The sequence below is a fragment of the Apiospora phragmitis genome (assembly GCF_038363925.1).
Source record: "Apiospora phragmitis strain CBS 135458 chromosome Unknown utg000010l:1.0-9815664.0:1.0-9183399.0, whole genome shotgun sequence".
Lineage (NCBI taxonomy): Eukaryota > Fungi > Ascomycota > Sordariomycetes > Amphisphaeriales > Apiosporaceae > Apiospora > Apiospora phragmitis.
In genome coordinates, this window is record NW_027117409.1 from 3176394 (window position 1) to 3203383 (window position 26990).

The following is a 26990-nucleotide window of genomic DNA, read 5'->3' on the forward strand; positions in this document are numbered from 1 at the left end:
CCCCCTCTTGAGCTAAAGGGGGCAATGTAGAGTGCAGCTCGTTGCAGGCCCTGAGGACCATAAACTACACAAGTCCAACTTATTCATTGCGCTTCTTCAACAGATCCTCATCCGTAATCTTCCAGTTGTTCAAGTAGCCCACGCCCGTGTTCAGGTACGTCGCAAATGACAGCCAAGCGACGTAGGGCACGAAGCACCAGCCGGCGACCGTGTCCATCTGGAAAAACTGGTAGGTCAGGTACGAGTTGATGCCGAGCAGCGCGACAATGTCGACGAGGGCGGCGACGGGCTTGCGCGCGCCGAAGAAGAGCGGCATCCAGGCCAGGTTGAGCCCGAGCTGGATCGTGTAGAGGGTCGCGGCGTGCTTGGCGTCGCGCACGCCCTCGACGCTCGACGTCAGCGGGTTCAGGCCCGCCGTGATGGCCCGGTGCGCCGCATAGCCCATCAGGCCGTACAGCGTCGTCCACGCGGGGCCGAAGACTTGGGGAGGGGGCGCAGCGGGGGCTGCTTCATCAGGCGGTAGGTGTCTTGGGTTTTGCTAACTGCACGTCGTGGAGATATACGGTTAGGGAACAATACTGCATTGCGTATGCTACACTCAAACCAAAGGAGAAAGAGCGCGCGCGCTGGCTCAATTGGCTTGGTGGGAGCGGGACGGTGAAGTTTGCTTACGACGAGTGCTAAAGCCTACACCTGTTCCCAAGGCGATGGGCAGCAGGACCGAGGCTGCTGCATTGGAGAAGACCTGGTGAGGTATCGTGATCTGGGGGATGTAGGTCGTCATGGTGGCGGGCGATTCTTAGACTAGGCGAAGATATCTGCAATTGGCATGTACAAATTATGTGGTAGTTATGGGCAATGACCTGGCGTGCTGGCGTGCTGGCGTGCTGTGGTTATTGTATAAATATCACCGAGACTGGCAACAAAGTGGGATGGGCAGCTGGTCGTACGAGGGAGCTTCTGGAGCTGTCCGTTCCAATGGATGACGTATGGGTCAGTTGGGCCCTGGCTAGAGCCGCGGTACCTGCAGTCAAGCGGAGCTGGCTATGGATTGATGTCCAATTAATAAAGGAGATATCGCCATGCGGCCATCGGAATGGATCTGGTTTGCCTGGTTTGGACGATACCAATTAGCATACTGTAACGACAGCAATGGAACAACAATGGAGTATGTACCAATGCTCATCAAGCAGAGGCTTGACAGGCTGCACACACATATGGCTGATTTATGTCCTATCAGATCGAGATTTGTTACCACAGAAGTCGTGTGAGAGTACTGAACGCCCATTATTATATTGAGGCATGGGTTTCACAGGTGTACCAAGTGCCGAATAGAGGGCGTCCCAGCAGTACCGACGATGACAGCAAGGTACCAGGCATCCATCAATTGGTACATAACATGGATGAACACACCACCAGTGCAACTTCTACAAGACTCGAGTCTGGTGATCACTACCAGCTCAACTATCCACGATGCTCGTTGGGTACGCGTGGTCTGCCTCGCATCAAGCTATTTCTGCTAGTGGGTATCAATCTGCTACTTCCATTAGGTTAAGAGGTACCTAGAGATTTATGCTTCTGTCAGCGCCCGGTAAGTTTGAAAGGTGTTGATCGCATCCGGGATTCCTCTTCTAAATGTTCAGTTTACCTGTGATACGAGAGCATTAATCAACATATCCATTGACCACTTCCATCAACGAATTTGATACTTGATCAGAGGCAGCTGGAATTTACCTAAAGGTAATGTACGTTTTTCGATAACAGGTACTTCCTTACCAATCAACATTCTGTATCGATGTTCCGTTAATCCCGAACCGACCGCTGGCAGCCGCTACCGTGCAGGTGACACAGCTGCCAGCCAGTCACCCAGCCTCCACAATTAATTACTTAGGTAAGCGACTAACGTCGATCCTCCAGAAGCCATCGGGCCAGTCGCGTCAGCCTCCACCCTTTGTTCTCTCAGCAAAGACATCGTCGCCTCTTGTCGATGTTCAGCTAAAAGGAACCGATAACCTCCATACTCTTGGGACCTCGCGCCCATCTAGGAGTGCTATCGTATTCGACTCATTTACCATTACAGTTCGTCTATCCTTTCCCGTCAATTACCCTTCTCAAGTCATTCCATTACCAGGTCACGTCGTTTCTGTTGTAGTGCGCCTATCTGCTATTGAATGCTCTCCCCGGCTCCTGGACCTCTCTCTTCATCATCAATCAATCAAACAAACAATCACCATGACGCTCCCCCCAGAAACAAAAGCCTTCCTCTGCACAGTTGCTCTACTTCCCTTCTACTTCTCTTGCTATACATGAGATCGATTGCTTATCGCATAGCTTGCGTTTCCGAGCCTTCTCATTCTTTTATTTGGCTTCCCATCAGCCGATCCCATCTTCGTTTTACATCTTAAAATGCCCATATTTGCCCTTCTTACCATTATCTCTTCTCTTGTCACCTTCAAACTTTGGTCAGAATGATTTCTCTAACAGCAATCGCTTTGCCAAACAGCAGGCATCAAGCTCCTTTGTTCCGACAATCCCGTGGCTTCACTTGAGGAGCAAACCATTCCGATCGCCCAGCGAATTGCCAAGCTACCTAGCCTACGAGGAAGACATACAAGAGATTTCCGAAGGAACGAAACGGGACGTGCCACAGAAGCTCTTGAAGCACCAAGCGCAGCGCAATGGATTCCTACAACACCTACCGAGACCGCGAGCGGGACGTTCCAGGCCGGTCGCCGGTTCGCGAGTGGGATAGTCGTGATGACCGGAAACCTGAACGTAGCGGCGACAGCTTCTTTCGCGGTCGCTCACCTGGTGCGTAACGTGAAATTCATTCTGTCAATTGGCTGCCCCCATCTTCCTCCCTTTTCACAACACATTTCTCCAGTACGTGGCTAACTTACCTAGGCTACGACCGTAATCGTCGAGGGCGATCCCGCTCACCTCCGTCTGTAGACCGCTACGAACCCCGAGCTCGAGGTCGTGATGACTATGTCGCCCCCCGCGACCGCGATGAAAGGCCTCGGCGCGTTACCTCACCGCCCGCCAACATCGACCGTTATGTTCCGGGCCAAACAAGCGCCGAGCCTCCAGCACCGACCGTTAATCCTCTCACAGACCCTTCTAAGCTTCCTTTCCAGGTTGGCTTCTCTTATTTTGGAGAATGGTGGAGAGCAAACGAGAAGATCAAGGAGGAGAAGGAGCGCGCCCGCACTGGTCGCCGCCGAGACTCTGAGCGTCCTCGTGGCCGTGAGACCCAAGAAGATCGCGACAAGGAGAAGGCTAGAATACAGGCGGCATATGACTCCTACCGAGAAGACCTCCAGGCAAAGATGGCTAGAACCTTCGTGTCTGAGCATAAGAAGGAGCAGTGGTTTAGGGAGCGTTACGTTCCCGAAGTTCGGGATGCGTTCCGGGCGCAGGTCAATGAGTTCCGTCGTGGAGCTTACAGTCAATGGGGAGCAAGACATAGAGTCTGGTACTTTTGACGACTTCTCCTTGGAAGGCTTGCCAAAGAGTGAGACCAGTGGCGGTCTAGCCGAAAAGGAGGAAGGCGAGGCCACAGCATCCAATGAGGTCCTTGGTGTCGGTGACTTGGCTCCTGCCAATGGAAACGATATTCGTGACGAGAACCTTTACCAGCCAACCCTTCTCATCAAGACAATAGCTCCTCACGTCAGTCGTCAAAACTTGGAGGCTTTCTGCCGAGAGAATCTTGGCGAAGAAGAAGGTGGCTTCAAGTGGCTCTCTTTGAGTGACCCCAACCCTAGCAAGCGATATCACAGAATGGGTTGGGTCATGCTTCACCCTGCTTCTGATGCGGCTGCCCCTGCGGAGCGCAGCGACCCCAAAGACGAAGACGGCGATGTGGAAATAAAATCTCCTGCGCCGCCGGTCTCGACGGCCGATAAGGCTTTAGAAGCCGTCAACGGGAAGACGGTAAAGGACGAAGTGCGTGGTGACTTTGTTTGTCACGTCGGCGTTCACAACCCACCCAGCAATCCTCGCAAGAAGGCTCTGTGGGATCTTTTCTCAGCACCAGAGAGGATCGAGAAGGATTTGAACCTGGTCAAGCGGTTGGTGAACAAGTTTGAGGAGGATTTTGGTTCCGACTTCAACGCGACACTCAAGATCGAGGAGCGCACCGAGGATCTCAAAAATGCCGGTCGCCTTCAACCTGCCGGCCCTGTGTCTCCATCGAGAAAGCCCAAAAAGGAACGCAACCTCGACCTGGACATGGATGAAGGCGAGGAAGGGGAGATGGAAGACGATGAGGACGAGGGCGCCGTTGATGATGAGATCGACGACGAAGATCTCCTGATGAAGAAGAAGCAGCTTGACCTGATGATCGAGTATCTCCGACGAGTCTTCAACTTCTGTTTCTTCTGCGTGTTCGAGAGTGATTCGATCCATGAGTTGACTAGGAAATGCCCCGGCGGCCACCTCCGTCGCCCCCGCAGCACTCTTTCTACGGCTGCCAAGAATGTGGCGAGAGCGACCGTTAACGGTGAGCCGTTCCCGTCCAAGAAGCGCGAGGTCAAGGATGAGGAAGAGGGTGAAGCCCCTGAGCCTGACCGCAAACCTCGCGCATCTAAGTCAGAGCAGCAACTGGAACGCGCATACAAGTGGGTCAAGACTTTTGAGGACAAGATCATGCAGATACTCGAACCCGAGTCGGTAGATATCCGCAAGCTTGGTGGAAAGTCCACAGAAGATGCTCTGGCTGAGGAGTTGTTGAAGTTCGTCAAGCAAGAGGATGAGCACAAGTGGAGATGCAAAGTTCCAGAGTGTACCAAACTGTTCAAAGAAGAGCACTTCTGGAAGAAACACGTCGAGAAACGCCACGCTGACTGGCTGGATCAGATCAAACATGAGGTGAGTCCCTTACCAAAAACCTACTTATCAAAGTGCCCAACTAACGTAAGCAGTTCAACCTCATCAATGCATATGTGCTTGACCCAGCACATATCGCTCCTTCTCGGACAGACGCCAACTCTAATGGCCACTTCCCCCCTTCCAATGGCCAAACTCAGCAAGGTACCCCACGTGGTTTCAATCTGCATAACTTCACAATGAACAATGTGATGCCACCCTTCCCTGGTTTCCCTGGTCTACCGGGTATGCCTCCGTTGTTCACAGGTGGTCACCCCATGCAAGCCCCCGGTTGGAACGCCGGGGGTGACGACCGCGGGGCGGGGCCTATTCGTAGAGGTGGCGGTCCCGGTGGTAATCGTTTCAATAACCGAAGCGGCCCGTATGACAGGCGTCAACAACCAGGCCGCTGGGGCCAAGATGGTCAGGGAGCTGGCCGTGGTCGAGGTGGTGCAGGCAGGTGGGGTGATGGCGCAGCAGGAGGTGCAGCTGTCGGCCCCCGTGAAGCTGTTCAAGGTCGTAGTCTTAAGAGCTACGAAGATCTCGATCACGTAGCATGGGGGGCGGCGGCGAGTTGAACTACTAGAGAGGTTCCACTCCCAAAATCCACGTGTCGCGCTTGAAAGCTCAATCTTCAGAGGCCAACATTGGAACTTCAGTCCACGGCTCTGGTGATATTGAGTATGGCGGACTGAGTTGGGACGGCGTTAAACTAGCCCTTCGGCCTTCGACGCGTATGATGTAGCTTGCATCGATTCGGAGAGAAGCAAATGTTAGATGGCTCTGCGTCATGTGTATGGGAATAGGGTCGGGCGTTGATTTTTCGAGTGTTTCTTTTCTTTTCTATTGCGGTCGAACTCCCAGGACCAAAACTTGCCAACCACTGAAGGCAAGATTGGTGAAAACATCTCTTCATATCAAGATTGATCAACGCATGGACTGCGTAGAAGACGCCTACTTGTAGCAATATAAACACATAGTTTAGACAATGAGCTGAACGTTTCATTTTTAGTCTCCTATATGATCCCCTAGTGTTTTGTCAGTTGCCTACTACACACTTTATTGTATGTGAGTTGACTAGATCGATGTGAGTGCTAACCCATTTGACCAAGAACAAACTGCATTGGGCTTTCAAGGAGATTGACTATCTATACCCAATATTACTTCTTACTTCTAAACCCAGCAAGTATCTCTCCATTTACCAAAAGCAACGAGATGTTCACTTACTTCATTTGTTCTTTTGAGGTAATTCAACATCATAAGCCCGGGTAAGCCCCCCTGCTTCTATGATAAGATTGCTTGAGTATGTAGAAGCAGTTGCAGTTCAAATCAACACTGGCTCTTGGGTTAATCGTCCGTCAGTCGCCTGTCGAATTGGTAAGACTGGTGTAAGTAGCAGTCACTCAACACAGAAAGTCCACAATAATGAATTGTGCAAAAAAAGATAGCAAAAACATACAACACCGGGGATTCCCAGATCGTCACCGACTCTAGTACTAATCCGGCGCTTCTCAGCTTATTTAGGGGAGAGCGGACGGGATCCCAAGTTCTCTGAGGGCTGTGGTCGTATGTGACAGTTTCTCAATTGTGAAGGCCTATAACGAGACCGTGCCGGTAGGAGATACCTATCCAGACGAACGGTGACTTTCGTAGTGCAGAGAATCTTATGGTCGAGGGAGGGATCCTTACATGGCTGGAGGCATGATAACTATATTGTATCTTCGGTGATGGCAGAAGAAGACCTCCTTAAGGCCCAGCAAGACTCACGAGGAAAAGTTTGGTATGGTGGAAAATCAATATTTCTCAGTAAGAAGCTTTGAGCGCCAGCGAGCTAGTTACCCATGGCGGTGGTGGTTCCTATATGTTTCGATCGAAAAGAGATACACGTGGATTGCTGTACGAGCGCAGCTGTGCTTCTGCCAGTAGTCGAGGTGACATGAACCTCGATGGCACTCTCGCAACAGCCCCTAAGTTGGTGATAACAACTCCAGTGGGGACGGATGGAATGAGCGCGACATAGTTGGGGAGAGAAGGGCATGTCTGACAGACCCTGGACGTGCCAACTATAGTGGGCGAGTGCCGAAGGAGACAAGATGCCCTGAATCAACCAAGATGTCACCTACAGTAGAGGTCACTTCGTATTGGTTGGCAAGGATGAAGAAATATGGAAGCGGGAAAGCACCACTGCAGAGATACCCGCAGGTCTCGGGTCGAGACTGATTAGGCTCTGTTCTGTCATTTACACCAGTTTGGTAGCCAATAGTCTATGAGGTTTGGTCCTGTCCTCTGGTTGGGAAGAGCCGGCTCGCTGCTCCGGACAGGTCGAATCGGTATATATGACCGAAAGGGGCTACGGCTGTGTACCGGGAAATACCTACAAGCCAACGGATTCTGAGTGCTGTACCGCTGGTTCGTTGTTAGCCGTTGTGATGAGATGGTCAGTCCTGCTGCTGCTTGCTGAGGAATGGTCTGGTCGTATATAGCGTGCCAAGTGGTTTTGTATGGAGTAAGGGAGTTGCATTTTTGGCCCATTCTTCGTCGTCGGCTGGGCCCAATGAGAGAGTGGCGTGGCATCGAAAGATGCTGCCTGTATCACCCGAAGGGAAGAGAAGAGGAATGAGCTCTGGAGGAGCAGCATACGCCCTGCCAACCCGTGCGTGATGTTTGTTTGCTGCCACACATAAAATTGCACCGGCGAATTGTTCTAGTCCCAATTGCTCGGAAGCAAGGTATGACGCGGAATCGCAAATGGTTGGCCGAGAACACCTGTTATTGCCGAAGTCGCATATATCGCATATACAGTTTATGTCAGTCAGGTATGCTTCCATAGCGGTGCCCCATCATTTCTCAGGCACCTGTTTTTTATGATTGGATGCGGGCTCGGTCTGACACGCCGCCATGTCTCATTTTCGGCTCGGTGTCCATGATGGTGGTTCCGTCGTCAAGGCTTCTGCATTCTTCCATGGCTCATTGGTCGGATTGGGGCCTCAAAGCTTAATGGGATGGACCGGTAGGGCTGAACCATCATCGCATCTCCTGAGATGGAATACGTAGCAAATAGTCGTATCTGCGTGTGCTCTTACGTGTCCCCGGCAGAGGGGGAAACCACAATTCGTGTTTACGATCTGTTCGTCACCCAGCCCGGGAGATCTAAGCTCTCGCAGAGGTATGGTGGAGAGCCAGCCAAGCCATCGCGTATCAGACACAAGCGACAGGTCTCCTCGTGCATAGTCACCCGAGACAATTTCCAAAGATCCGAATCAATTGAAAAAGTCCATCTGGGTCACGACCAATTGGTTTCATTGGCAGACCGACAGACAGCAGCAGCCTCCCTCTCATAGCCCTAATTGTGGAGGACAGATCTGCACCGTGATACAATGGCCAAAGCTCTTGCTCCGGATTGGACTGACCAGATAGGAAACAGATGACAATACGAACTGGGCCCGAGGACTTCATTACGTAGATAAGTGGTGATGCATAGGTAGGTTGTCATGCTGCAGATCAAGAGCCACGGTTGACGGGAGCAATTGGCAATTCGTTCAGCGGCCTCAGTCCAAGCTGACCTCACAGGTAGGCTAAGCCATTAGCACGTATTAAGGACCACCTGTATGGGAGGTACTGGTGCAGCACCAAGAGCTCCTAGCCACCATGCGCAGTCGCCATTGGACACAGTAATCATCTCTCTGGCCAGCGATGGGGGTGGCTGAGGCCAATGGCCATATTGCGGTTGGCCACCGGAGGAATTGTTTCGGAGAGATTCGAACACAATCGCTCCATCTTGACTTTTGTTTTGATCGCTTGTGCTCTTCATTCAAAGCATCTGTTATTTCGCATGAGTACCTACATACACACCTGTCCTGAGCTCGGAGACATTCCGCTCCCTCGGCGACTCGGCAATAAGTGCGTATAGTACTCCGTATCGTAGTAGCAAAACGAACTCGGTCAAGACTCATACAAGTGGAAACGGGCTAATAATGGGAGATGGAAAACGGGCTGATTAATTGCCCATGGTGCATGGCTAACCTATCTCATACCCCTGTATCCAGCAGTGAGCACACCAAAGGCTTGGCGCGCCACCACCGGTGCAAGTAGTCCAAACTGATAAATCAACAAGGGCAGGACCAGGGCCCCCAGGACCGACCCAATGCAAAGGATATTGGTAAGCATCCCTGCAGTGACGTCCCGGCCGTCTGTCGCTTCTCACTTGACGCGTGCCGCGAATCGCTCTCCTACCGATCAATGGTTGTAGCGTTTGAGGCAAGTTTGGGATGGAGGAGGTCCCTGGATTTAATGCCAAAGAAAATCTGGGGGACGCGTCATCGTGCCGACGTCGTGCGAGAAACGACGCATACACAGGATAAGCAACACCACCACGTAGGCGAAATGAAACAAAAGCGTGATGGCCCGGCCCGGGTCAACGTCCGTAAAGTCCGAGAGAACAGTTCAGTTGGGAAAATGGGAAATCGGTTGTCGGGGTGGATTGGGATTGGACTGGATTAGATTGTTTTCATGGGAATGGGATGTTTCCTTCTCTCAGCTCGCTTTCGCTTACAGCAACATGGGACCATGTCTCTCTCTGAGTCTCTCTGTTAAGGCTGTGCCTGCAGCACATAGGAGCATGGGTGGAGATGACCCTTTGGAGCTGTTAGCAGCTGTTTAGCAGGAACTGAGCATCGCCGTACAAACCTCACATGCTCGCTAACGCGATCGCAACAGGGCTAAGAATGGCCGGAGGTGGTGCAGACTAACAGTGGAGAGTCCTGGGCTCTTGATCCTCCGGCGGGAGGTCAATCAACCAAAAAAAAGTCCTAGAGGATCCTCACAGCCCAGCTTCGCCGTCGACTAGCGCCCTTGCTCGTCCGGACCCCTGTCGGTACGAAGGTACAATTCTAGGCAGCAACTCAAGCAATCCCAACGACGGTTGAAGGAGCACCTCAATTGATCATTCCCTTCGTTCCCTTCCTACCTCCAACCCGTTTCCTCTCCCACGACACTCCTGTTAACTCGTTTGTGTCCTCGAACCTCATCCGTTGCGTGTATCATCAACCCGAGGCTCTCAAGGCTGCCACATTTCCTGCATTCTAGCTGTTTATCCACTGGAGAGGGGGAAAAGTAAGCCAGATAAACCTCCAGTCGTTAAAGCTACCCACCCCCGTCATCCGTTGTTGTCTAAATACCCTCACTCTCGTTACTCTTTCAGACTCACCCTTCTGAGCCTATATTTTCGAGCAAACAAATTGCTGCTGGTATACCGAGATACTCACTATTCTTCTGCTCATTGGTGGCATGCTCTCGTGAAACCACACGGGTTCATTTGAGTTTCTGATTCACCTGGATCTTCCCACGTTTGCGTCGGGGCCATATCTGACTGGAGAGATTCGGACTGTCGAATCTCGAGCTGCTATCTTGAGCTGTTGCCCAATTCTACCCGTTTTGTTGTTGCGCCTTGGAAAGTAAGGACTCTTATATATCCCTTCTGTTCCCAATTCCTAGGCCAGCCCTGTCTACGGTTGGCCCGCCGGAGTCCACGGATTGACCAATACCCCCCTACTGGGCAATTGTGATATCATCTTTGGAGTCCTCAGGCCATCCATCGCTGTGACTCACAAGCTGGGCGCGTCCTACTGCATAAGGGTGCTGACCATTCCGTCTTGACGCAGTCTCCACGGGCCATTATATCCCACTCATCTCTCGACTTATCTATAAACTACCCCACTGTCCTTGGCTTGACCTCACCGAGATCAACATGTCCTTCTCTAACCCCCGAAGGACTGCTCCGGTGACTCGTCCAGACACTGATGGTAGCAATGGCCTGAGACTTAAGACCAACCTTGCCCTCAGGAAGGGTGCTACCTTTCACTCTCCTACCACTCCTCCATCTTCTCCCCCGGCCTCTACCTTCAAGGTTCCATCACTCCCTCGTCGTTCTCAGACGAGCTTGGACGATGTGATTGACTCTCATCGTCGCCGTGTTATGATGACCTTGGGCCATATTGAGGATACTCTCAGTTCCAAGCCTGAAACCTCGACATCCCGCCGCTCTTTCCCGGACGATAGCCTCCCTGTTCCCAAGGGCTTTCTTGGCCACTCTGTCGCGGAGGCATCATCCCAGGAGCTCGGAACCATGGAGACCGAGCACGAAACCGAGAGGCGCGTCTTGCGCCCTCGTAACCGCCGTTCGTCAAGACACCACGAGTCTGACAGCGGCCTTGGTACGTCAGTGGCCTCAAAGCAATCGAGGGCGAAGGACACAAAGCCGTCTGCTATTGCCTCTGCTATCACACGGTCTGCAACTTCCGTCAAGTCGGAGAAGATGCCCCGCCTCAGTCAGCGTGCTGTGAACCGCATTCATGAGCATACGTTGAAACCATTGTTGGCCAAGCCTTCATTGAAGGAGTTTAAGCCCATTATTCTCGATTGTCCTAGAAGGATTCAGGAGAACCAGATTGTCTGTTTGAGAGACTTGGAGAAAACGCTTATCTTTATGGCACCGGTGAGTCAACTCCTAAAGGATACTGGCGTTTGGGGAAATACTTATCGGGCGTTGTGTTTAAAGGAGAGGGCCAAATCTGCCGAACTGTACCTCGACTTCTGCCTTACTTCGATTCGATGCATCCAAGCCACCGTCGAATACCTCAGCGACCGCGAGCAGACCCGACCTCACGACCGACCGTACAACAACGGTTACTTTATTGACCTAGTCGAACAGATTCGCCAACACGCCTCACAGATGCAGTCTGCCCGCGAGCGCCAGGCTGCTGGTGAGGAACTGGACGACATGGATGTCGAACCGTATGCAACTCCGTCCCCATACACAATGAACCCTCAGGCTAACTTTAGCAGCACTGATGAGGTGAAGCTCATGGGCGGAATCTCATCCAACGGCCGGCCTGCCGAGCTGGTACGTGTGAAGAAAAACGGCAAGGCCATTTCCATTGCCACCGGTCAGCCCGTCGAGGATCTCGACGAAGACACCAAGGCTCCCATTCGGTTCAAGCGTTCCATGAGCGAGCAGCTTGAAGACGAAGAGGAAATCATGCGCTCCATGGCTCGCCGCAAGAAGAACGCCGATCCCTCGGAGTACGCACCTAAAAAATGCAAAGAGCCTGGTTGCAATAAGGAATTCAAGCGACCCTGTGACCTGACCAAGCACGAGAAGACACACTCTCGTCCTTGGAAGTGCCCACACCCTACGTGCAAGTACCATGAGTATGGATGGCCTACCGAAAAGGAAATGGACCGTCATATCAACGACAAGCACTCCGCTGCGCCACCCATGTATGAATGCCTGTTCAAGCCCTGCCCGTACAAGTCCAAACGGGAGTCCAACTGCAAGCAGCACATGGAAAAGGCTCATGGCTGGACCTATGTCCGCACGAAGACCAACAAGAAGGGTGGCTCTGAGAAGGGCAGCAGTTCTGCACACCCAACCCCCATGATCCAAGGCTTTCCCACGCCCAGCAGCGAGGGAACCTCCATGATGACACCGCCTGAAGAGCCTTTGCTCAACTACCCGGACATGGACATGGACCTGGACATTTCCAACTATGCTTCTTCGGAGGAGTTCAATGCCGGTTTTGAGGACCCGGCATTATTTGACCCGGTCCTCGGCTCTGTTCCTTTCGACACGGAGATTAATCTGGAGTACTCTCCCATCGAGAACGGTACCCCTTCAACTGACGCTGGGCAGTTCGCAAGCTACAACGAGCTGAGCCCTGATGTCACTGGCCAGTTCGAGGACATCTACGGTGCTCACGTGCAACTGCCTACCCAACCCACTCAGTCTATAATTGCAATAAGGTAGCAGATATTTTCACTACCACGTTTGCCGATGAGCCGGTGCCCGCTCCAGCAGCCCACATCTCGCCCGTTGGGCACGGCAACACAATGCTCTATACTCCATCGTCAATGGCCGATGTCGACGAGGGCTTTGATGAGTTCCCCTCTGGCGACCTTGGCAATGACTTCCTTCTCTTCCCTCCCACGGGAATGGGCAAGGTGGATGAGTTTGACGCCAACCTCTTCCTCACAACTCCGAGCGTTGCTGCCGGCTTCAGCCAGCCATCGTCCCAGGACTTCAATATTGACTTTGGGCACGCCATGGACTGGACCAACGAGTACAGTTCTTTCCAGCCGCAGAACTAGGAGATTCTCGGGACTATGTATTACGACTTTGATGACGAGTGATGAAATGATTTGGAGAAAGCCATAACTTGGAGAAACTACTACAAAGTTAAGACCTTGGTGTATAAAATATTTTTAGTTTAGCGATTTACTTGAGCTTTCTCGGCTGTTTCCTAGGTTCGCTTCATCTCTTACGCCATCAGAATGAACACACACACACACACACACAAAAGTTCTGCAATGTGTCACAGCAGGGCATATCTGATCTGTTGGATTCTGGCGTTGGAATGTGGTAATCAGATATGTAGTTAGAGATGGAGAATAAGCAACTGTCTTCCCTCAATGGCCAACAAGCATTTTCAAAGTGACAACCTACGTACTGCACTGCATGGTGCTTTTGAAAAATACCTAGGTAGGTATGCTCAAAAAGTAAGGATGTCAAGTCGAGTAAACACGGGGGACAGGCCTCGGTGTGCCACATCGTTGTCGCCGTCACGGTATGTCCCCAGGGGGGGTCAGTTGCTGGAGTGCGAGTGCCATTGGGCCAGAAATACAGTGGTACTGGTACTGGTGGAGCCTTTAATTGAAAGTGCCCATTGCCCCTTCTCAGCTCCGGGCGAGCCGGCGTAATGCAAAGCCGACGGGGCCCACACATGCTAGGTTACAAAATCAGCAGCCTGGATTTTTCTACATCAAAGTCCTTCAAGCGCGCATCTACCTGCGTTCTCAACAACATACAATCCTCACCTCGAGTCACAGGGGTGATAGGCAACGCTTCAAGCCAATGCGCAATTGATTAACATGTAGCTCATTGGCTAGACTGTCAATCCGTGGACTTTTGGCGTTCATGTCCTGAACAGATGGTAAGCTCACGCATTTTTCTTCATCACCTCTTACCGCCACCACTCTCGCATGATGACCTTTCCGACTATGCCTTTTGGCTTGTCAACTATAACCATTCTTAGCTTAGGAAGAGCCGTATTAGGCCGTCCCCGGGGCCTCGAAACCCTCTCAGCCGAGCCATCTATGGCCTGCGTTGCTCCGTCCTGGCCGAGTTTGGAGGCGTGCGGGATCGTCATATGCTGCCACGCTTCCCGGTGCCGGGATGGACGACACGGTGTCTGGTGGTGAGGTGGGGATGAGCGGTGCTTATAAAACTTGGTTTCTGATCTACTTTCCCCGTACCTTGTGGTCTTGCGTTATTCGCTCGCACTGAACGTTCGCCAATTGGGATCTTTTGCTAACGGCAAATATACATAGGTTTTACTTGACCAGGCACACACCGTCCAGCACGGGCTTGTTGGCGAGCCCGGAGTCTGGAGCACATTCACGGTCGCTACTGATGCGTACCAATGTAGAGCTGGAATGGATCTACATAGTTTGATAGTAACACAGTCATTATGCCACGAGATACGCATTCGCAATCTAACCTGACTTTGGTCGCACTCTGTTGCACGTATCACCGTATCGACGCTTTCTCCCTATGTTTATGCTTGATGTCATCGAACGTAAGTGTAGATCATGTTCCGAGATGGCATGTCAATGCTTCTTTGGTTTGACAGGGGTGGTATCAATCCTGGCAACCTATGATGTCGTTGCTGCCACTATGGGACATAGATACTGGCTCGTCCTGATATGTCAATCGAGTACAGCAATTTTTACATCTCACTGTATCAACCATATTGTACTTTAGGCCATCTCCATCAAGAAACCGAAGCCATGGCAAACCTTCAGACCAGAAAACGTGACAGCCACGGCCTTGCCGACGAGTGTGTTCCAGCACCCAAGCGTTACCACACAGAAACTGCCCATGAACAACGACAGTTCAGGCAGGGACCGCATACTGAGTACTTTGAGAAGGGAGAGACGAATAATCGCTACCCAAAGGCTACAATTGATGCCATCGAAGCTCTCGACTCGGCCTTGGCAGAAACAGATCAGCCCGTCGGTAGTCTATCTACTGATCCAGTGTACATTGTCTTACGCAGCGACGGTGCGGGGGTAAGCCGGTACTCTGACGAAGCGGATCTGAGAGTCGTGGGCGTGTGCCGGAACGTCGTTGGTGCAAACTACAGAGCCCTTGAGAGCTTCAATAGGACGGTAGATTACCAGGAAGAGAAGGAGGAAGAGACGGAGGAAGAGACGGAGGAAGAGACGGAGGAAGAGACGGAGGAAGGGTGGTCAATTGAGCAAGATGCTTGCTTGCGTCTGTGTGCTGCAGACCACGTGGATGGAGACACAGAAGTGTGGGTTGAGAAGCGGCGGTTGGAAGATTGAAGCATCGCAACTTGTTGCGGGTGCCTATAGGAAGCCGCATAATATGAAGCCGGAAAGGCCCGTTATGTGTTGTTATCTAGAGAAATCGGGCTGATGTATTATGCTTTGCTATTCCCTACCATCAGAGGGCAGGCGCAGGGCAAGGCACGGTGGGTAGATCCTCATCTGAAGGAATCTGCGCTCCCTGGCTCATTGCAATGAAATGCTTGCGAATTAGCTGGATGCGACTGTTGGTGTACTCAGAGTTTGCTGGATTCCCGCACTGCAGGGTAAAGCCGTCCGAGTGGTCAACAAAGCTCTATGGCATTGGGTTTGTGTTAGTTGTCTTGCCCCTGTGTATCACTACACATATTTAATACCAGGAAACTTACGCTACAGCCCGGTAGGTTGCGCCCGAACAGGCTCCAGAAAGCATCGCCAACTGCTACTGCGCTCTTCTCGATGATGTCAAAGAAGGCCGTCATATTGTTGGTTCCAGCATCATCCGGCCCAACCCAGCTATATTCCCCCGCGAAGTACGCCTTGCCCGCCGCTTCCACGAGTTCGAGGTCGGCCTGCAGTTTGGTCGTGTCGACGGGGTAGTAATGGTCCGAGAAGATGTCCACCTCCTCGATGGCCAAGTGCGTCTGGTTGACACCATACGTCCCGTCGACGAGGAGTTTCTGCGGCGCCAGGCCTTTCACGAACCGGGCGATATCCGCGACCCAGTCCGCCGGGCAGTCCATATCGCCCCAGACGGGGCCCAGCAGCTCGTTGCCCGTCTCGTACGCGAAGATGGTCGGGTCTTCGGCGTACGTCCGGCCCGTGTAGGGGTTGCGGTGCGTCGCGACTTTGGTGACGTATTCCTTGAAGGCCGCGAGGATGGTGGCGTTGGTGTAGAACTGCTGGATCTCGGGGTTGTTTGCGTCCGCGTTCTGCGTCAGGTTCAGGCCGGCCCAGCGGAGAAAGGTGTATTTGCCTCCGTGGTAGTAGTCCTATCTTGGGCGTCAATAAACCGGCATCCTACAGACCTGATAAAGAGTCCGTGTACTAAGTAGGAAGTGGAGAAAAGGGGGTGGAAGAGCGGCACTTGTCCTTCTTACAAAGTTGTCAATCAAAGGCACCATGAGACGGATTCCGTACTGGCCAGCCTGGTACACGGCCCAGTCAATGGAGGCGAACGCGGCCTCGTTCACCACGCCCGGCGTCGGCATCACGCTGAGCGGGTTGCCCAGGCTGATCCCCAGCGTGTGCGACCGGATAATGGTCCCGCCTAGCGCTTTCACCGTCGCCAGTACGTCGGTGACGCGGCCCTTGGTCGGGTAGCTCGACTTGGAGGCGGGATCATACGGGTCGCCCGCGGGCGGCACGACGTTCTCGTCCAGGCCCAGCCAGTACACGTTGGGGCCTACGGCCTTCCACGGCTTCCCGTCGACCAGCAGGGTCGAGCCCGTGCGTGTCACGGCGGACAGGGCGGTAGTGCCGTTGGCTGCTGCGGCGGCGGGTCGGCTCGCGGCAGCATCCGCTGTTGTTTTTGTTGTTGCTGCTGCTGCCGCCGCCAACAGGTAGAGTGGCCACATGCAGGATCTCATGGTTCGGATGAAGGAGAGCTCGGACGGATAGGAATTTTATGGGAAGCAATACTCTTAATGATGCCCGAGTCCTGACGTTGCAAACACTACGTACTTCTTTTTATATATATATATAACTGCGTGACTGAACCCTTTACCGGAAAATGCGGTTGTGTATGTAGCCCAGGTGAGGGGTAAGAAACAAGCACTTCCAAAAGTGCATTTCTTCTTGAAGATGGAATCGCTGCATGAGGCTCCGAGTGGTCGTTGATGCAGGGAGACGGAAGACTGATGCCCGTGGCCTGGCCCGGGTTAGCTAAGAACCCCGAAGATATCTATGTTTCGTTTCATATCGCCATACTATCTCCGTGCGTTATTGATGGATGATGTCTAGGTAACCAGACGATTGTAAACTGATTCGTTTATCAAGCTGCTATGTCTGCAGAAGAGCTCGCATGTTGTTGTTGTACGCTTCTGTGTCGAGTACCTAGACAACTGCCGGACTGAAAAGGAACATTGAAACAAACAACACCAGTTGAAATTACCATTGCAAAGCATCTAGCCTCCCCCTACCTAGCTACATTCATATGTACCTAAGTACGTACAGAAGCCCCTCCAGAAAGGTTCCATCTGCCTCATTCTGCATCACAGCGGCGGCCGCCAGCATGTGCTAGGGTTGTTTGAGAGTTGCCTAGAGTTGCCAAGGCCGTGTTCCTTTGATTGCCTAGAACACGCTGCACTCGCAGAAGGGTCTGGGGAAGGCGCGGTCACTTGCATTTGGCGTGACGGTATCCGTACCTAAATAAGATCGAATGCAATGACGAGTCGCTGGTGGAGCACGGGCTTCCACTGACGGGCCAAACCAATCAACAAGGCCTGTTTCATCGTTTCATCGTAACATGAGAAGAAGAAGCTTTGTTCAGATATCCACAACCAAGGTGAACACTACAGTAGGTAGCTGTAACCGGCCGGCGATCTTACTAAGGTCCAGGTACATGTCGCCTGCCCTGCATGGATGGTTTGGAATTTGCTACCGAGTACTCACTCCCTGGCATTATTTACATATGACCAATCCATCTCCTTTTTTTTTCTCCTCTCCTTCATAAAAGACCAACACATCTCCCGCTCCAGAGTCCGCCTCGTCCAGCGTTACCAATGTGTACATCATGTTGGTACGATTCTACGCGAGGACCCCCCGCCTTATAGCGGCACTCCTCGTACTCTGTCTGCTGCTGAACACTGCGCAAGCTTCCACGGGCGATCAATTGCCTGAGTTCCGAGAGTGCGTCAAGGTACGTACAAACCAAACCAAACCCACTTCCTCTTTGCGCATGCCACATAACGTCCCGAGATGGACCAGAACTGACTTGGGACCCTCTCCATCTCAGATCTGCAAAAGAGAGAACTGCTACTCTGAGAAGCCGACCCCCATTCGTAAGACTGCAATGCCGCAAACCCTCGCCCGATCCGAGGTGTCCGATCCTGTCCCGCGAAGCTGACCGGCTGCGATTCTAGCTCTCCATCGCCGTCTCCTCTTGTGGACTTGCCCGCAAGAATGCGACCATACCTGTCAACACATCGTGACTGCGAAGCGAGTCGCGCGCGGTGAAACCGTCACCCAGTTCCATGGCAAATGGCCCTTCGTCCGGGTGCTGGGCATGCAGGAGCCCTTCAGCGTGCTGTTCAGCGTCGGCAACTTCCTCGCGCACCACAATGGCCTTGCCAAGCTGAGAGCCGAGATCCCCGCCAGCTACCACCTCCGACCCTACTATGAACTGTTCGCCTACTTCGGCATGACGGCCTGGGTCTTCAGCACCATCTTCCACATTCGCGACTTCGCTGCGACCGAGCAGATGGACTATCTCGCAGCTGGGGCGGATGTTCTGTATGGCATGTACTACACACCGATGCTGGTGTTCCGCGTCGAAAGGCCAACCCCACGCAGGCGGAGCCTGCTGAGGCTCTGGACGATACTCTGCTGCAGTCTGTATGCCTGTCACGTTCTCTATCTTAAGATGTGGAAGTGGGACTATGGCTATAACATGACTGCCAACGTCGTAGTTGGCCTGACACAGAACACGATCTTGACGTACTGGAGTTATAGGCAATACAGAGAAATTCGGCAGCTTTGGACGATATTGCCCGGTCTTTCCGTAGCCTGGCTCATGATGGCTATGAGTTTGGAGTTGCTAGACTTCCCCTCCGTTATGGGGGGCGATAGATGCACATAGCCTGTGGCATCTCGGGACTATCTTCCCTGCTATTGTGTGGTATCGGTAAGTATTGGCCAGCCAGTCTCTGGTATAGTTCACAATGACTAACATGAACACAGTTTCTTAGTCAAGGACGCCCAAGAGGACATTGCGAGCAATGCAAAGTTGAAATTCTAAGGCCGTTGTCATACATGAATTTGGTTAGCTGCGTGCCAGAACACGCTGGGCTTGGAAACGCTTGGTCTACTATCGTTTAACCATGGGTTTATGAGGAGTCTAGGTCGTTATATCCCCTTGTAGTTTTACGATCAGGTTGGCGGAAGCTTGATCAACGTGAAAAATAGACAAAACGTAATTAATGAAACCTAAATCTCACTACAGTCAATTACTATAATCGTTAGTTCGGGATATGTCTGGTGAGGTGAATGACTTTTAAGGCAGGTTAACCCTCTTGATACATCCAACTGGTATAAATATACCATAGGGTTTAGCTGATTCCTTCTTCGTTGTTATATTCGACTATTCCGTCGCCATTTATACAGCTATCCTGCCAGCGGTTGTGATTGGCCATGGGGTTGCCATCCATTCCGGTGATGGGCAAATGTATGTATGCAATCGCCTGTGAAAATTGGAGGATCGTTCGGCCGATGCTCCGGCGGGGCAGGCGGTGTGTAAACAAAAAAATCCCCTACTGGAAGTAGCCGCAAATTGATGGGGACGGGCAGTTTTGCGGGCAGTAAATCAAGCGGAACTCGAACTAGACCCCCCGGCTCAGGTGCCCTCCAAGAAAAATTGTGCCTGACGACGCAAAGTAAAGCGGCGCGCGCCAAACAGACATCTCTGCCTGTCTTTTCGTCCTTCTCATCCCCATTTCCTAGACTCGCAAAAAGACCATCTCAAAATGTCTGGTCCCGAGGACGTCGCCGCTGCTGAGCTTGCGCTCAAGGGCATGGCCCATTCCGAGCAGCATTACTTCAACAGGTAAGTTCATATCGTTGGATTCCGCTGCCCCTCCTCGCCGTCTATCCAAGTACTGCGCTTCCAGATTGAACACGATCACTGACCTTTGGTGTGAAACAGTTACAACCACCATGGTAAGCCCTTGTCTCCGGCATGGCTCGATGCTATTTTCTCGATTTGGTGCTAACCTCAGTGTTCTTTTTTGCAGGAATCCACGAGGAGATGTTGGTATGTACTTGCGGTTCCCTCAGCCTTTGCGACTTGCAGCCCAGCTAATAGACGGCGATCCTCTACCATAGAAAGACGAAGTCCGCACGAAATCGTACATGAATGCGATCGTCCAGAACAAGCATTTGTTCAAGGACAAGGTCGTCCTGGATGTTGGCTGCGGTACCGCCATTCTCTCCATGTTCGCTGCTAAGGCCGGCGCAAAACATGTCATTGGCGTCGATATGTCCACGATCATCTTCAAGGCCCGGGAGATCGTCGAGAAGAACGGCTTGTCTGACAAGATCACCCTCATCCAGGGTAAGATGGAGGAGATTGAGCTGCCTTTCCCCAAGGTGGACATCATCATCTCAGAGTGGATGGGCTACTTCTTGCTGTACGAGTCCATGCTCGACACCGTGCTCTACGCCCGTGACAGATACCTGAACAAGGATGGTCTGATCTTCCCCGACAAGGCCACCATCTTCATGTGTGGTATCGAAGACGGTGATTACAAAGACGAGAAAATAGGATGTAAGTTTGCCGGATTACTGCGCCAAAGTTATAACTAAATGCTGACTTTCTGTAGTTTGGGACAACGTCTACGGCTTCGACTACACACCCCTGAAGCACACCGCCCTTTCCGAGCCCCTCGTTGACACAGTTGAGGTCAAGGCGGCTGTGACTGATCCTACATCGATCTTGACACTGGATCTGTACAAGTGCACCGTCGAAGACCTTGCCTTCTCCATCCCCTTCAAGCTGACCGCTCGACGGGACGACTTTGTCCACGCCCTTGTGGCCTGGTTCGATATCGACTTCACGGCTTGCCATGTGCCGATTCGCTTCTCCACAGGACCTCACACCAAGTACACACACTGGAAACAAACCGTTTTCTACTTCAGAGACGTTTTGACCCTCCAACAGGGCGAGGAGGTCCAGTGCAACCTCGAAGTTCGACCTAACGATAAGAACCGCCGCGATTTGGACATCAAGATCCAGTACCAGCTTGAGACTCCCGACAGCACTCGCAACGCCAAGGGTGAGTGCGAGTACAAGATGTGCTAGGAGTAGATGTTCATACCGGGTCGAGAGACTAGGGGGTCTGGACTCCTGCCTGTTGTTGGCTTATCAGCGAGACTTTATAAATAGTGCATAGTTATGTGCGTAGCTCATACACACATGGCTTTTGCGTTATAAACAGTGTTATGGCAGCTTCAATTGATAGAGAGCTGAATCATAACACGTATATGCATAGGGCAGGAGTTTGGGATTGCTTGAACAGGGAACGTGGAATGGCGAGAGGCCGTATGACTGACGAAGATTACGGCGTACTGTAACTCCCACACGTCCCTCGAGATACCACATGTTTTCAGAGGTTGATGGGTCAGTTGGTGGTGGATCCATAGAGTGAAACTACTACGAAGAATAGACCTGTTTTCTTGCGCATTATTATTATTGCCATCTAGTGATCATGGTGCATTCGAAGTGTATAAAAGCGTTTGGGGAAGCAAAGATGCTGTCTCACAAATTGCAAAACTGACCTTAGGCCCGTCGTGTCCGAGTGGAAGACTCGTTAGTGGGAAACACATGTGCTTCGTTATAATGTACATGATGCTGTGAAGCTTTTGAGTATAATGGTATCATCTCCCACTTCCAATCTGAGCCTCCTCCCTCCCCTAACGCATTTCCCACACCACATTAATTAGACTGTATAACCGGATCCGTCGAAGTAGCCTCAAGGGTCACCCCAAACATCGGCGATTTTCTGACTCAAGGCACCTGCAATCTTCTTCCTGCCGTACAGCTTGCCTATCTCTCCAGCCACCAACTGCTGCTTGCGTTTTTTACTGACGTCTCCCGTGTCGCCGCACTTCTCAAAGGCCTCGACGAAGTCACGAGGCGTCTTCCAGCGCTTCTGGATCTCGATGGCCTTCTCGCCCGTGACGCCGCGGGTGCACATGAGCATCTTGAGGTACACATCACGCAGGGTCATCGTGTCCGATTTGGAAACTAGGGACGCGAAGGCCGGGTAGCTGATGTGGTGGTCCATGCCGGGGACCTTCTCGCACAAATGCTCGAGCAGTGGTAGGTAGTTCTGTGTGGTCAGGACACCCGTGGGGATGACGTAGAGCGGACGGGATTCGTACTGCTTCTTGAAGAGCAACGTCATGCGGGTCAGGTAGCGAATCGTGTCGTCCATCTTCTGGGTTTTCTTGACGAAATAGCCGTTGACCACCTGAGTCGACGCAATGGCCGATTGGACAGCCTCTTCGTACTTTTCCTTGTTTATCGAATCGATGTTCATCTCCTCGACGATGTAGATAATATTTTTGAGGCCGGAGCGCTTGAGTCGAAACTTCTGTTCGTGGAACCGCCCGTCTTTGATGCTGCCAATCAGATCGTCCAGGCGCTTGCGCTCGACAATCCAGTCAAGAACCACTTCGTCGCCCTCAGCCCCAGTTCTAGGGAGGAAGTGGGCGTCGTGGCACTTGGCTACCCACAGTGCATCGCCCAGCTCAAGCGAGCGGACAATCGGTGGTATGCCTTTCTTAGCCAGTTCCTGTTGCATGTAGTCTCGATCGGTCTTTGCGCGAATTTCGCGCACGTCCAGGACCAGTTGTACGGTGAAGGAGCCAGGGCGTAAGCAAATAGGCCGGAAATTGGGGAGTGCGGAACTACTCGATGAGGGACCGCCCGTGGTTGGTACCAAGTCTGCATAGGCTGATTGTGGCTGGGGTGCTGCTGGTTCAGCTTCAATTTCAACGGATTGCGATCTGTTCCTTTCGAAGTAGCCTGCCCTTGGCGGAGGGGGGCTCTAGGTTTCTGGGGAGCGCTGTTGCGCCAGGGTTCTCCGTCTGATAGATTCGCGCGGCGACTTCTCTGCCGTCGTCAGTCAGGGTATAGCGTTTGGTAGGGCCTCTACGCTCGTGGACTAGGTCCTTGTCCAGTAGGGTCTTCATGGAACTCCAAGCGGTATAGAAGCTCGTGGGGTCTGAAGGAGCCGAGAAGGAAGAGTCACAATACGGCTGTGCCTCTTCGATGAGCTCGGACTTGGTCATCCCATTCGGCGAAATCGACTTGGTCATCCCCATGATAAGGGCATAGGCACCGGACCGTAGCTTCGGCACATACGGCTTGGCCTTTCTGGGTTTCTTGGCCGGCCTGGCTTCAGCGGCGTCCTCATCTTCGAGATTGTCGTCGCCAACGCCATTCGACTGATCCACGCCGGGAGCGCGACGCTTCTTCTGCGGCATGGGTAGGCCGTTGGCCTCGCAGTGCTCTTGCAGCTTCTGGGTAAGACGGTCACAGAGCTTGGGGCCGAAACCCTTGAGCGCCTGGAGCTGGCAAGGATGCGTGAAAGCCATAGGGCACGCCTTCAAGGAGTTGTAGGCATTCTTATATGTCACAACACCCTTGGAGTTGTGCTCCCGTGCTTTATCCAGCCACTCTTTGACCCAGCTCAGATAGAGCGGGTTGACGCTCTCCTCATCGGCTGGCATGTTGGCATCAATGGATGCATGAGATTCGTAGAACAGGCTCTACCCAATGATCTCGACGAATTAAGCGTCTGAATTCTCCCTACAATATTCCCCGCACTCGTGGTTTTGGGGGAAGGCCGTATCAAGGAGTTGGGACAAGCGAAGACGCGACGAAAGCGCGTCATGGAGTTCGGGTGAAAGACGCCAGGTCATGTGATCGGGTCGCTATTAATCGAGACCCTTGTTCCGGACGGATCTAGGGTCCAAAACAGTGGAAGAGAAAAGCGCGGAAAGGAAGAAAAAAAAACAAGTTCCACATGCAGCTATTATGTAAGGAGCCGTCATAGGGGGCAGGTGTCGGCGTTTTGAGTATAGCGCCGGGCGTAGTAGTACGGTGTTCTAGTGTGCACCTAGGTAGTCTGGTAGTGTCGGTAGTGTCGCTAATAGGACGATGGCGGGGCAGGTCGAAGGAATAATACGCGCAGGTGAGTGAGGGGCAATGCAATAACAACAGTGCAGCACCTGCAGGGACAGTGTTGCAACAGACGGACAGCCCGCTGTACTGTATGTACGCTGTACCTCATCACAACTGTACCGTATGTATGCTATGCACACAGAAAGAGAGGGCCCTGGATACGCCTGGAAACTACAGTTAGCTCTATGTACTGGCCGCTTCTCCTCTCGTTGCCCGGTGACATTCTGAGGTAATAATTGGGAATAGAAACGCACACCGACTTGCATTGGATGCAAGCTTTGGCGCAACGTGGCTTGGTAGATGGTCTCTTTTTAGCTGTGGTTTCATCCCACTCTCTCCATACATACAGGATCCCGTCTTTCCAATTAATCGAGGCATTGATTAACTGACCTGGCCTGGCCTGCATTTGAGAGTTCGCGTGATTCTGGTCCCTCTTCTGCGAGCACTTGCTTCTTCCTCTTCCTTCTCCTCACCCACAGCACTTTTCTTGGAGGCCTCCACTATTTTATCACGTTGATATCCGGTTCGTCATAATCCTTTCTCTCATCTCGACCTAGATCGAACAGGTTGAGTATTGCCTACCTCCGGTTCCCAGCCCGGACAAAACCCAGCCCAAGCTAATACATTCAAATTCGTCCTACCACCAGGTCTCTGCTCTGTCCAACCATGGAGCGAGATTCCATCATTGCCGCTTCCAAGAAGCACGACATCGTGGCTCTGCCCGATGGCAAGCTCTACACTTATGGCACCGCCGGCTTCAGAATGGCTGCCGATCTCCTGGATGGTATTACCTTCCGCGTCGGCCTACTGTCTGCCCTCCGCAGCCGGAAGCTGGGCGGCCAGGCCATCGGCGTCATGATCACAGCCAGCCACAACCCGGCCAAGGACAACGGCGTCAAGATCGTCGACCCCATGGGCGACATGCTCGAGCAAGAGTGGGAGGTTTACGCTACTCAGCTGGTCAACTGCCCCACCCACGAACTCGTCGCCGACACCTTCTTTCAGCTGGCCGAGCAGCTCAAGGTCGATCTCATGTCCGGCGCTAAGGTCATTGCCGGCCGAGACACCCGTCCTTCGGGTATCACGCTCCTCCAGGCCCTCTCCGACGCCTGCTCCGCTACCCAGACCTCCTTCGTCGACTACAAGGTCCTGACCACGCCCCAGCTCCACTACCTGACCCGATGTGTCAACACCGAAGGCACCCCTAGTTCGTATGGCGAGGTGAGCGAGGCTGGCTACTACAAGAAGATCAACAGTGCTTGGGAGCGTGCCATGAAGAACAAGAAAGCCAATGGAGCCTTGACGGTGGATTGTGCCAACGGTGTGGGTGGGCCAAAGCTCAAGGAACCTTGAAGCTTATGGACCCGTTCAAGACCGGCCTTGAGTGCAAGCCCGTGAACGACGATGTACTCAAGCCCGAGGTTCTCAACCTGGACTGCGGCGCCGACTTCGTCAAGACGAGACAGCGAGCTCCCCCGAACCCCAAGCCTCAGCCTGGTGGCCGATGGTGCTCTCTTGACGGCGATGCTGACCGCCTGATCTACTACTGGATTGACCCGGAGACGACCCAATTCTTCATGTTCGATGGTGACCGCATTGCCACTCTTGCCGCATCCTTCATCGCAGATCTCTTCCGAACCGCTGGTCTCGATGGGGAGCTACGTATCGGTGTCGTGCAGACTGCCTACGCCAACGGCGCCAGCACCAAGTATGTCGAGCAACACCTTCAATTGCCTGTTGTCTGCACGCCTACCGGTGTGAAGCATCTGCATCACGCTGCTTGCGCCTTCGACATCGGCGTTTACTTCGAGGCCAATGGTCACGGTACTGTTCTCTTCTCCACCGATGCGGTCCAGACCTTCGAAAAGAAACAGCCCCAGTCTCCCGCCCAGAAGGAGGCGCTGGACACACTGCGCGCTCTGGCCGACCTGATCAACCAGACCGTCGGCGATGCCATTTCCGACATGCTGATGGTCGAGGTTATTCTGGCACACAAGGGCTGGGGTCTCCGGGACTGGGCCATGACCTACCAGGATCTCCCCAACCGCCTCGTTCGCGTCGAGGTCGGCAACAAGGATCTCTTCCAGACTACGGACGCTGAAAGAAGACTTTCGCACCCTCCCGGATGCCAGGACGAGATTGATCAGTGTGTCAAGAAGTATACCAACGCACGATCATTCGCGCGTGCCAGCGGTACAGAGAATGTAAGTTTCGGAGCGGGGTTATGCGGAGTTTACTTGAAATTGAATCTAACATTTCGTTCATAGGCATGCAGAGTATATGCTGAGGGCAGCAACCCGCTCAGAGGCTGACGACCTGGCTAACAAGGTTGCCCACATCGTGAAGACTTACGGCGGAGCATAGGAAGCTGCGCTTCGCATGGCAGGAAATAACGAAGACGCAGTAACCCTTATGCAGTACGGATCGATGCTATAATAGGACCCTCATTTTCTAGAACACGCCGGCTGACGAACAAGGGAAAAATGGACCGGATGGTAGAACGATTATACCCGCCGCTTCCGATGGGCGGTGGTAAGAAGATACGATGTTATGAACACGGTTTTTTCTAGCTTCATTCGTAGTAGGGAATAAACAAAATTCTTCTGGCTTTCATACCAGAGCTCATCTATACACAAGGTAGCCGGGAAGCAATCATTGCCTACCTCGTTCCAACGGCCAAGATCGGGAACCCCTAGAGCCTAATCCAGCAGAATGGAATCTGCCAATCTCGAAAACCAGCATGATATGATTCCGACCTGTCTTTTGCTTTGGATGATGAGGATTACAACGATGGCATGAACGCGCTCAAAATGAATGCGCTATGGTATGCAAT

General features: G+C 52.6%; 9 protein-coding genes across 9 annotated transcripts; 6 read left to right on the forward strand and 3 right to left on the reverse strand.

Annotated features, from left to right (window-relative positions):
• Positions 1–79: 79 nt before the first annotated feature.
• On the reverse strand, positions 80–784 carry PG994_010753 (uncharacterized protein; the record flags this gene model as incomplete). The annotated part of the gene is made up of 2 exons (XM_066862162.1): positions 80–504; positions 673–784. 2 exons carry the CDS (start codon positions 782–784, stop codon positions 80–82), a joined length of 537 nt encoding a protein of 178 aa, XP_066711272.1.
• Positions 785–2678: 1894 nt separating this feature from the next.
• Positions 2679–5447, forward strand: PG994_010754 (Zinc finger protein; the record flags this gene model as incomplete). Its single annotated transcript, XM_066862163.1, is given in 4 exon segments — positions 2679–2811; positions 2905–3435; positions 3449–4872; positions 4926–5447. 4 exon segments carry the CDS (start codon positions 2679–2681, stop codon positions 5445–5447), a joined length of 2610 nt encoding a protein of 869 aa, XP_066711273.1.
• Positions 5448–10615: 5168 nt separating this feature from the next.
• Positions 10616–13014, forward strand: PG994_010755 (zinc finger transcription factor ace1; the record flags this gene model as incomplete). The annotated part of the gene is made up of 2 exons (XM_066862164.1): positions 10616–12625; positions 12670–13014. 2 exons carry the CDS (start codon positions 10616–10618, stop codon positions 13012–13014), a joined length of 2355 nt encoding a protein of 784 aa, XP_066711274.1.
• A 1698-nt stretch (positions 13015–14712) lies between these two features.
• Positions 14713–15270, forward strand: PG994_010756 (uncharacterized protein; the record flags this gene model as incomplete). Its single annotated transcript, XM_066862165.1, has 1 exon — positions 14713–15270. The coding sequence occupies one exon, from the start codon at positions 14713–14715 to the stop codon at positions 15268–15270; it is 558 nt and encodes a 185-aa protein (XP_066711275.1).
• Positions 15271–15391: 121 nt separating this feature from the next.
• Positions 15392–16841, reverse strand: PG994_010757 (glycoside hydrolase; the record flags this gene model as incomplete). The annotated part of the gene is made up of 3 exons (XM_066862166.1): positions 15392–15568; positions 15642–16244; positions 16353–16841. 3 exons carry the CDS (start codon positions 16839–16841, stop codon positions 15392–15394), a joined length of 1269 nt encoding a protein of 422 aa, XP_066711276.1.
• A 1145-nt stretch (positions 16842–17986) lies between these two features.
• PG994_010758 (Mn2+ homeostasis protein Per1) lies at positions 17987–19051 on the forward strand (the record flags this gene model as incomplete). The annotated part of the gene is made up of 2 exons (XM_066862167.1): positions 17987–18112; positions 18413–19051. The coding sequence occupies 2 exons, from the start codon at positions 17987–17989 to the stop codon at positions 19049–19051; spliced, it is 765 nt and encodes a 254-aa protein (XP_066711277.1).
• An 883-nt stretch (positions 19052–19934) lies between these two features.
• Positions 19935–21268, forward strand: PG994_010759 (Type I protein arginine methyltransferase; the record flags this gene model as incomplete). Its single annotated transcript, XM_066862168.1, has 5 exons — positions 19935–20014; positions 20114–20127; positions 20202–20221; positions 20293–20734; positions 20790–21268. 5 exons carry the CDS (start codon positions 19935–19937, stop codon positions 21266–21268), a joined length of 1035 nt encoding a protein of 344 aa, XP_066711278.1.
• Positions 21269–21938: 670 nt separating this feature from the next.
• PG994_010760 (Crossover junction endonuclease mus81) lies at positions 21939–23703 on the reverse strand (the record flags this gene model as incomplete). The annotated part of the gene is made up of 2 exons (XM_066862169.1): positions 21939–22942; positions 22968–23703. The coding sequence occupies 2 exons, from the start codon at positions 23701–23703 to the stop codon at positions 21939–21941; spliced, it is 1740 nt and encodes a 579-aa protein (XP_066711279.1).
• A 1120-nt stretch (positions 23704–24823) lies between these two features.
• On the forward strand, positions 24824–26521 carry PG994_010761 (phosphoacetylglucosamine mutase; the record flags this gene model as incomplete). Its single annotated transcript, XM_066862170.1, has 3 exons — positions 24824–25480; positions 25531–26361; positions 26435–26521. The coding sequence occupies 3 exons, from the start codon at positions 24824–24826 to the stop codon at positions 26519–26521; spliced, it is 1575 nt and encodes a 524-aa protein (XP_066711280.1).
• Between the last annotated feature and the right edge of the window lie 469 nt (positions 26522–26990).